Below are 11,104 nucleotides of genomic sequence, written 5' to 3'. Positions count from 1 at the left end.
TGCTTCTGTATATTTTTGTGCAGATATAGGTACATCTGTTCATGTCGGACGCCAGTGATCGTACAGTTCTTTTCGGAGACTTCAAGGTATACCTGCTCGACGCTCGCAGGCCTCGAAGTCACCTTCAGTCATTGCGTTTACTACTGTTTATCCTCTACTTAGTTCCACCAATTTTGGTATCTTGTTACCGATGTTTCCGTTTTCGAGTTATTGGGAGCTTTATCGGCTTATTTTATTATCTTAGTTAATTATTTTTGTTAAGTTACTCATGAATGTTAGGCTTACCTAGTTTTAAAGACTAGGTACCATCACGACTACCTTCGGTGGGATTTTCGGGTCATGACAGAAGGTCCCTAGGTTGATTTGACTTGTTTTGTCCAAAGTTAGCAATTTGAGGTTCAGAAGTTCTCCCAAGTTTGACCGTAGGTTGACTTTTTGACTATCAGGTTCGGAATTTGGTTTTGGAACTTGGAATAGGTCCATTTTTCTATTTAGAACTTGTCTGCAAAATTTGGTGTCATTTGGAGTTTGTTTGATAGGATTCCGACTTTTCTTTAAATTTCATGCGTTTGATGTCTAATTCATAGTTTTAGATGTTATTTTTATGTTTTGATCACACGAGCAAGTTTGTATAATATTTTTAGACTTGTGTGGATGGTTGGTTGGATCCCCGAGGGCTCGGGTAATTTTCGGGCGTGTTTCAGAATGGTTTTGAAATTAAACAGGTTGCTGGTGTGCTAGTGTCTCTAATATTGCAATTGAGAACACCGGCATCACAATTGCGATCTTAGCAGGGGGTCTTAGGTATCGCATTTGTGATGCCTGGATCGCAATTGCGAAGTAGTACCTGGGTTGGGTAGGTTTGCATTTGCGACACAATTAGTCGCAATTGCGAGGGAAGTAGGCTCCGCAATTGCAAAGCCCATGTCGCATTAGCGACATCCCACATAGACTGTCAGTGCCGCATTTGTGTTGTATTATTCGCAATTGCGATGATTCACAATTACGGAAACAGTTTCACAATTGCGGTATCTGCAACTGAACAAAAGGTTGGAAAGTCGGGATTTTATCTTATTTTCTCTCATTTTAGAACCCTAGACTCGCTAAGAGGCGATTTGGAGAGAAGATTTTCATCTGTAATCATTGGGTAAGTGATTCCAATTAATTTTCAACTATATTCCATGATTATATGCTTGATTTAATATAAAATTTATGAGAATCAAAGAGGAAATTTGGGAATCTTTGTCAATGTTTTAAAAAAATAAAAATTGGGGTTTTAAGTGTCGATTTGGACTCAGATTTGAGAATAAAATACATATATAGACTCGTAGGGTTATGGGTAGTCGGAATCTATCGATGGACTCGGGTTTTTGACCGATCAGGCCCGGGATAGACTTTTGTTGACTTTTGGAGAAATGTGTATAGATCATAGCTTTATTGATTGAAATTAATTTCCCCTGCATTGTTTGATGACATTAGTCGTTTTTGTTTGATTTGAGCCGTGTAGAGGCGAATATTTTGGGAAAAGCTATTTTTGGGGGTTGATTTTCCCTAGTCGAGGTAAGTATCTTCTCTAACTTTGTGTGGAAAAAAATACCCCTTAGGATTTGGGGTGATTGTGTTATTTGAATTATGTGAAAGACTGTACACGAAATGACGAGTGTGTACACGGACTTATATATGGTATTTTGACCAATTTAGACTTTTAGACTTCTTTCATGCATTTAATTAAAATCATCATAACATGTTACACCTTTCATCGTTAAATTTACTCTCACATGCTCTATTTGACGTTGTTAGCACTTGTTCTATCTTTTATTGTTATATTTGCTCTTATATGCTTTAGTTGAAGTTGTTACTCTCTTATTGTCTTGTTACCTCTTTTATTGTTGAATAAATTTTACTTGAAGTTGTTATTTCGCGGCAATATCTTCATGTTGGGTTATTGATACTAAAGTTGTGAAAGCTATTATCATATTGAAGTTGAAGTTGTTGATTGTTGAGATATCTATCCTTGTTGAGTATTTCTCCTTCATTTGCTCTTATATGCTTTATTAGTTGAAGTTGTTACCTCTCTTATTGTCTTGTTACCTCTTTTACTGTTAAATTACATTTACTTGAAGTTGTTATTTCATGGAAATATCTTCATGTTGGGTTATTGATACTGAAGTTGTGAAAGCTATTATCATATTGAAGTTGAAGTTCTTGATTGTCGAGATATCTATCCATGTTGAGTATTTCTTGTACACATAGTGGCTGAGCCATGGACTATATGTTGTGGTAACACTAGTATTATTGATTTTGGCAAGTACTGTTGCATATTGGGCACATGAGGTGCGGGTTGATTATTGTGTTGTGATATTGATACACATGCGGTGGTATAAGGATAGGGGTTGATATGCATGCGGTAAGATAAGGTAGAATTTATACGCGTGTTGCTAGCAAGGGAATTATTCGAAGCCATGCGATAAGATAAGGGGGCTAAAACGCGTGTAGCTATTTCGAAAAAATTATTTTCAAAAATAAATATAAGGCTCACGCGGTGATATAAGAACATTGTGATTTTGACTTGTGAAATGAGATTATGAGGTGTGGTACCTTGGTTGTGACTCTTGTTGTACTCTCTATGTTAAAAGGGCTTGTTGGTTGAATAGTTCTTGTTATTTCTTCATTTGCCTTCCTTATATTTGTTCGTATTTGATTTCTTGTTGTCCTTAGCATGTATTCGCTCCTTGTTGCCTTTATTGCTTTGAATTTTGTTGTTAGCCTATATTGTTGCACTGTTTGTTGTCATTAGTTTCCTCGTCTTTCGTCTTCACACTATATTATACTCTGTTCAATTTTCTTGTTCTAGTAGGTGTCTTGACCTGTCCTCGTCACTACATTACCGAGGTTAGGCTTGATATTTACTGGGTACCGCTATGGTGTACTCATGCTATGCTTCTGCATATTTTTGTGCAGATAGAGGTACATCTGCTCGTGCCGAACGCCGGTGATCGTTCAGTTATTTCCAAAGACATCAAGGTATACCTGTTCGACGCTCGCAGGCCTCAGAGTCACCTTTTGTTAGTTCCTTTACTATTGTTTATCCTATTATCAGACAGAATTGTATTAGAGATTTTAGTGCATTTTTGCGGAGTTTATGACTCAATTCCACCGGTTTTTGGGGATTTTGTTAATGATGTTCCGTTTTGGAGCTATTATGAGCTTTATGGGTTTATTCTATTATCTTAGTTTGTTATTTCTGTTAAGCTATCTACGAATGTTAGACTTACCTAGTATTAGAGATTAGGTGTCATCACAACATGCTAAGGCGAAAATTTGGAATCATGACAGATTTGATACCGAAATACTACATACGTCACCGGTTAATCGGAAGATTTATTCAGGTTTCAGGTCCTATCGGAGTCTTAGCCCCTGCTGAATGTATTTTGTTTTGAAGTAAAATCTAAACGAACAACTTATCATAAGAGGTGGTACAAACACTTTTTTGTGACATTCATAGACCATTTTTTATTCACTTTAACATATATAGGCCACACTACATTTCTCTTGTAACTAAAAAAAAAAAAGGTATGCTAAAAATATCATAAGTCTGCTATGTTTCTCTGTCTTTCCCTTGAAACACAGCCTTAAATGTATCAAAGATGATGGGAGAGTCCAAAGATTATCTGTCATTGGTTGATCAATCCAAATTACTGAAATTTTCCACACTGAAAGTATCGTTGAGGACACTGTCATTCCATTCCCATGAATCATTCTCTTGTGTCCTTTCAACAAAATAATGATTGTTGTCCATGATATTCGCCTGATAATCAAAAAACATCTTAAGTGAGTATTTAATTATCTGAATAGTATAGCACAATGAATTCATAATCAAATAAAGACAGTTAATTAATTAATAATAATAATAATAATAATAATAATAATAATAATAATAATAATAGTAATTATAATAATCTATCTATACTATATTAAAAGCACGAAACCCCTATCAAAATGTTGTTCGCATCTTTTATCCTTTAAAATAGGTTTCACGTTGAGTAAAATTGTAATTGAATTACTCCCATTATTTTTCGAAAATTTAAAAATTTTAGATCAACTAAGGTATTAGTTATTAAAACTTTTCTCATTTGAATTATATAAAATCCCTAATATCTAGGAACTTTATTCACCTACGAGTTTTATCCTAAAGAGACTATGCAAGCTCAAACGATATGAACAAACCACTAACAAAATATATAAGTAGTTGACAAGTGCAAGTACATTAGTGATTCTACGAACATACAAATCCAAAAGTAAAATATTAAATTACCTTTTTTTACTCTTTGATAATATAGTTCAATTTTAATAAAATTATAATCACAATTAATTATTTAAAATTACGGATAGGCTAATTATATGAAGAATTTGAATCAACATAAAATAAGCTATTTCCTTTAATTTAAAGAAAATAATTAAGTCTTTGAAATAACTACTAATTAGCAAAACCAACTTAATTATTTTTACATTCATTATATAAGTAAAATTATTTTTAAGGTGATAAATCTCTTAGGATACATAAATTTATCTTGACAAGAAGAGCATTAGCATATGCAAAATTGGTTATAATTGTATTAAAAGTAAAATTGGTAAAAATATAAACTTGAAGCAATAAGGTTGAAATAATAGAATACAAACTATATTCTGAATGAGTTGTTGTTGTTGTTGTTAGTATTAGTATTGTATTTATTATGAATATTATTATTATTCATAATAATAATAATAATAATAATACTCATAATAACTTTCCTACTCATAATATTTTAAAATAATATATTTATTGACACAAGGTACACGTGCAAAATGCGTACTTTGATGATGATGATGATAATAATGATGATGATGATGATAATAATAATGATAATGATGATGATGATGATTTGACTGACCTCCAAAGCATAGTTACATCCATTTGGACCTCTTGCATCACTCTGAACTGAAGAATAATGATCATTATTTTGAATGATGTGATTGTTGTTATGACTTGAGAAGTTGATATTGCTTGGATATGGTAGTGTGCTCCAATTTGGAGGGGCATAATCCAACTCTAATTGAGAGGAGTTATTTAATTGTGTACCCATAGTGGAGGGTAGACCGGGAATAGGCCTGAGAAAAATGAGCATAGCAATCATATTAAACAAGAACAACCACTACATAAAATTAAAGAAATAAAATATCACACTTTTATATGATATATGATATTATTACTCTTTTAACAATTTCTCTATGATAATAATTTTGACTTCATATTGAGTTTAGATGTATTGATCATTATACTCCGAATGTGATCATTCTTTTGGAAATGATGAAGCATATTATATATCTTGCAAATAATAATTAAATGCATAACGTGTTTGATCGACATATTTTGTCCCATCAAGTTTATCGACAAATTAAAAACCTTGTAGAATTGCAAAGATTGTTCCAAAAGTTCATGATAGAGCTGCTACTACTTTCACCAAAAGTCACTTGTGCCTGCAAAATGAATTTAATTATCCCAACCCTTATACATGAATAAAAAGGGGCAAACTTAAAAAGGAATAATATGTTCAAGAATATTAATTGTACCTCTGATTGACCAAATGCTTGTGCAGGATTCTGTTGCACATCTACTACCATGTTTTGTTGCTCGCTCTATTGTGCAAAAATATTAATAAAATATCTCGTTCTTTTTAAGAAAAACTTGATTGCTGTATTTTTAAAAATGTTACCTGTGTTGAGATATAAGGCGATGAGTTTTGAATTTGTGGAAATGATATATTTCCGCACTGTGAAGAACTTGCAAAGGGAACGTTATATGCGTAATTGCTTGAATTTTCTGCCACTCTCTTTCCTCTGTCAGTCAAATCTTGAAATTGAAATATGTTCCTTTGAATACTTGCACTATAATAATAACGACAATAAAAACAACAATAATAATATAAGCAGAGACGAAAATGATATGTACACAACTCAACTTAAAAGGGAAAAGAAGAGGATTTTTTAATTATATATATATATAATGGTTAAAAAAAGACCTGTATGGATTAATCCAAGTATCAAGCTGCTGTGGATCTGTTTCTTGTGCAGCAAAGTGAAATGGTATAGTGTCCAGCTTGCCTTGTTTCTCCAATTCCATCTGATCAAAATTCATCTGATAATAATAAGAATTTTATTGAATATAGAAATTAATATGACGAATAATCCTTAACACAAATATATAATTTTATTGTGAAAGAACAAACTTTTCTAGCCATGACTTTTTGCAGAGATTGTTGCAAGTTTCTCTCACACCAATAAAGTTGATGAAGAGAAGGCTCTTGGTCTACTCCAGGTTCGTAATCCCTGAAAAAATTTAATAATAAGGAAATTAAACCATGCCTATTATATTGCATAAAATAAAATAATGAAAAGTAAAATAAAATGGAAAGCAATGATGTTATAAGAAGAATTAACCAAAAAGGAAAACACTTGTGATGTTAAAGCAAATTAAATAACCTTATAGTGGCATCCAAAATCTGCAATTCCAATGTGCTTTTCTTGATTTGTAGCTCCAAATTCTGCACCAAAGTAATTTTAAGTTAGAAGTGAAGCAATTTAATTATCGATCAATTTTAAGTTTCAGGAATGGAGTTGTGCCCACCTCAATCCTGTACCAGCAACAGGTTGAAACATCCAAGAAGCCATGGATCAATGAGAAACTTTTATTAGTGAGAACCAATTTCACTTGATAAAAAAGAACACAAGTTTGTACTAACTAGTTAGTAATTAGAAATGGCAAAGTAACCTATTAGTAATTTACTTAACTCGTTTAATATTAAAGGGGTTGGGTTATGACTCGTTTATTGACCGGATCCGACGAGTTAAACTTAAAATGATCTATCAAACTAATAGATAATAATGGGTTAACATAGTTGTACCGATGAGTCAACATGCAATTCAAACCCAAACATAAATTTAGAGGATGGGAATTATGTAATTCAAAAATTATACAACACTTTTCCATTTTCTACCCCTCCCCTATATATAATTCAGATAAGAAAAATGAAAAAGGACTAATCTGACACTATTCCAAAGTATAAGGGCTGCTCTCATTTTCAATTTCCCCCCTTCAAAATAGATGTTTGTCATGCTTTCACTGACTTTCGGACCTTTTTGGTTCAAAATAGGAGTAGTTATATTGTTGGTGTTTGGATAGAATTTTTTATAGCAACAAATAACTCCGATAAGGGAGAGTACTAATTCTTCTTGCGGTAAAAGATATAAATTACTTTCCATTCTATTTACTTGCCATACTTATCAAAAATAACTGTTTCAAAATACTTGTCATTCTAAAAACTAGGAAAGAATCAATTATTATTTTTTTCAATTTAAACTTTAGCATGATAAAGTGTGCATTAACTGGAGAGAAAATAATATAATGAAATTTTCAAAAACTAGTGTCAATCAATTAGCCAAATAACATTTATTATTACTGCTCTCTCAAATGCATTGGAGAAATTATAGATGATTTGACTGTATGCATGTGTAATCAAAATAAGCTATCTCTAAGTAAAGCCTATTTTCTTGGACACCATAAGTTTTGCTATTCAAATAGAGCAAGTTTTAACTGGTGAACGAAATTATTTATATTCAGTTATCGAATATATATAGATATAGATATATATATATAGATATAGATATATATATATAAGAGCGGCTATACAATATCATTTTCTCATTCAATAAGGCGTGACGGAACATTTTTGTAAGTTAAGAAAATGAATAAAATATATACCAAGGTGAGACAATAAAATTAATCTCTCTTTTTTTAATGACACAAGAAACTAATGAAGTGAGAAGAGAATGGAAAGAGAAACAAACTGTTTTTCAAGAAAGTGAATCTTGCTAACATCTCCCTTGATATGGTTCAAGTGCCTCAGTTTTTCCACCTTTTCCTTCATTTATGTACAAAAAGAAAAAAAAGAAAAAGAAAAACAGAAATTAATAAATAAGTAAGTGGTGAGCAGTATTGATCCCAATAATTAAATTTTCTTAGTAGTCTCTATCACGAATTATGCTATTTTTGACTTTCAAAAGTCAAACTTGTGTTCCTTAACCAATTAAGAAACTGTTTAAATATCATTTAGTATTTTGTATATGATTGCATTTTAAAAGCATTTTCAGGGTCTTTTTGTTATTAATTTTTCATTTCAAAAACACTTAATTTTTAATTCATTTTAAAATTAGTTAAATTGATTTACATTAACGGAAACAAGAGATATTCTTTAGAAAATTGAAAATGCTGCAAATAAATATAGAGGATTCTGGCGTACAGATAAATATATACAAGAATAAAGGAGTACCTGAACATCCGCTAGGTGGCTAAGAAAAAAAAATCATAAGTTAGTACAAATAAATAATTAAATAGCTATGAAATAATCGTCAACTCAAGAAAATTTAGGAGAAGTTCATGTACGTCAATCTCCTTTCAACTGGAAGATTAATATAGCGATGAATCATATCTTCAATACTACAAAGGAAAAAATTAAAAGAAAATAATCAAATAACAATAGAATAAATCAATAACTAACATAACGGAATGTCCGTACAAAATTATTTAGGATCTTAACTGTGCTACCTCTTTTGACTACAGAATTTGCTTATTCGACCAGAAGGAGAGAATGCGACAAAAAACACATCAACATCACAACAGACCGCAATTTCTTCCGCCTTCTTAATTAAACTACTACGACGCTTGGAGAATGTGACTTGACGTTTTGTTATCTCTTCTATTTTCTTCATCTCAATTTTTCTACCCATTTTCTTATGTGAAAAGAAGGATTATAGTCTCTTCTCTCACTTGGAAGAATTCTGAGTAGAGTTGACTGGAAGAAGAAGCTGAAGGAGCAAATTTATAAGGTCAAAGAGCTATTGGGGTTAAATATGAAATAAATAGAAAGTTTGGTCAACCTCGTCCACACACGCTCGTGGCGAAACCACACGACTTTTTATTAAATGCTAAACTATCATGACGAATTTGACATATATAAATTATCACATTTTAAGTATGGATTTTATCTAATTTATTATACTTTTGAAGAAAAAAAAAAATCAAAGTGACTTTCATTGACTACATTAAATCATTAGATTATCCTTTCATTTACGTACATCAACTGCCCCTAGCTCATCTACCTTTTGTCCTTTTTTCTTTTTATTTTACCTTTTCTAGGTAAACCAGTGAATACAATTATTTTTTCTTGTTGGATTGAATGCCAATTGAACTTAAACCGTACAACAATAGTTTACTTACATAAAAGGTGTTCGAATATGCTAATAAGTTAGTTAGATCAGCTTATAAATATTGTTTAGTTTATTTACGCGATCGATAAATATCAAAAGTGTTGTTAACTCAAAAGCTTATGAGCCAAATTCAGCAAAAATTCATAAGTTGATCACTCACAACTTATAATTTTTACCTGATTATATGCACTTTTGGTTTGCCTACAATTTTTATTCTTTTATTTGTAATTCTTTTGTAATCTCTAAAGTACTCTTCCAAAAATAAAATATCTAACTCGTTCTCCATTTCATTTTCATCATTTGTCCTTTTCCATGTAAACTGCTTTAAATTTGTATTCGCATTAAGTAGTTTTATGAATATTTCAGTAATTTTAATAGAAAAGGTGTTTATCATTACTATTTACCAAACACATCAATTGGTTATTATTAGTTTTCACTTTTGATTTATTCAAGTACATTGTTGATTATTCACATAATTACTTTCACTATTTAAGAGTATTAATTTTCAGTACTTAATAGTACTTACCAATTGCTATCAGCTAGCTAAGCTCAATGTTCTCATAATACTTCCTCTAAAGGTATAACATACTCTCATTATCATCCATATTCAGTTCCATATGCAATCTACTAAAAGACTCTTGGTTTTGAAATTCTTGAATTCAACTACTCATATTTTATGTATTTAATTTAAGTTTTAACTTCATATAGGTCTGGAATATATTTTCATTTAAGTTACTATTATTGTGAGCTAGAGACAACATTTGTCTACCATTAGTTGTATAAGATTTTCAAAATTGTTTAGAATAACATGTGCAACTCTTCCCTTAGTCTTAAGATTTTGTATTGAATGCTAGATTCTTTCACGTAGTATCTGTGATGACCCAAAGGTCATCTTATGTTTTAGAACTCAATTCCGTGTTCCAAGGTCTTCTAAACCTCATTTTATTTCTCCTCAATTTGCGTGCGCAATCCGGGCGCGTTTCCGAAAAGCTTTTATGTGAAAAAATTGATGAAATAATAATTTTTGGTCAAAAAAATTGATTTTAGTTGACTTCTGTCAACCTTTTGAGTAAACGGATCCGGACCCGTATTTTGACGGTCCCGGTGGGTCTGTCGTAAAATATGGGACCTGGGCGTATGCTCGGAATCGAATCCCGAGGTCCCTAGCCCGAGAAATAAATTTTTGGTGAAAATTGTAAGACTCAAATTATTATGGTTTTAAGAATTTGGTTAATATTTGATCTTGTTGGTCCGGGGTCCGTATTTTGGTTCCGGAGCCCGATAAAGGTCCGTTACGATATTTAAACCTTATCTGTGAAATTTGGTGAGAAACGGAACAGATTTGACGTGATTCGGACCTTCGGTTGAGGAAATAGAAGTTTTAAAATTTCTCGAAAATTTCATGCAATTTGGTGCTAAATTTGTAGTTCTAGGTGTTATTTTGGTGATTTGTTCGCGGGAGCAAATCCGTATGATGCTTTTAGACTTGTGTGCATGTTTGGTTTGGAGCCTTGAGGGCTCGGGTGAGTTTCAGATAGGCTTCGGGATGTTTTAGACTTGAAAAATCTGGTGTTTTTGGCTTCAGCGGTCATCTGCTATTTTGTTCTTCGCGTCCGCGAAGGGACTCTCGCGAATGTGAAGAATAAGTTGGCCTGAAGGAGATTCCTTCTACGCGAACGCGAAGTGCTGGTCGCGAACGCGGAGCTTTGGGGGCATTACCCTTCACAAACGAGACCAGGCGAAACGCGACCAGGCTATCGCGAACGCGAAGCATTGGGACGTGGGGGAGGGGAAGATTACT

General features: G+C 32.3%; 1 protein-coding gene across 1 annotated transcript; it reads right to left on the bottom strand.

Annotated features, from left to right (window-relative positions):
• Positions 1–3,514: 3,514 nt before the first annotated feature.
• Positions 3,515–7,024, bottom strand: LOC109237986. The gene is made up of 9 exons (XM_019404402.1): positions 6,665–7,024; positions 6,520–6,581; positions 6,267–6,366; positions 6,060–6,160; positions 5,754–5,925; positions 5,611–5,676; positions 5,444–5,517; positions 4,932–5,148; positions 3,515–3,808 (listed from the first exon to the last, which is right to left on the bottom strand). Exons 3-9 carry the CDS (start codon positions 6,276–6,278, stop codon positions 3,686–3,688), a joined length of 765 nt encoding a protein of 254 aa, XP_019259947.1. The 5' UTR covers positions 6,279–6,366; positions 6,520–6,581; positions 6,665–7,024; the 3' UTR covers positions 3,515–3,685.
• Positions 7,025–11,104: the final 4,080 nt, after the last annotated feature.

This window comes from Nicotiana attenuata, unplaced genomic scaffold (genome assembly GCF_001879085.1).
Source record: "Nicotiana attenuata strain UT unplaced genomic scaffold, NIATTr2, whole genome shotgun sequence".
Taxonomy (NCBI): Eukaryota; Viridiplantae; Streptophyta; class Magnoliopsida; order Solanales; family Solanaceae; genus Nicotiana; species Nicotiana attenuata.
Note: the sequence above shows the minus strand (reverse complement) of the source record. Positions and strands in the feature narration are given on the sequence as shown.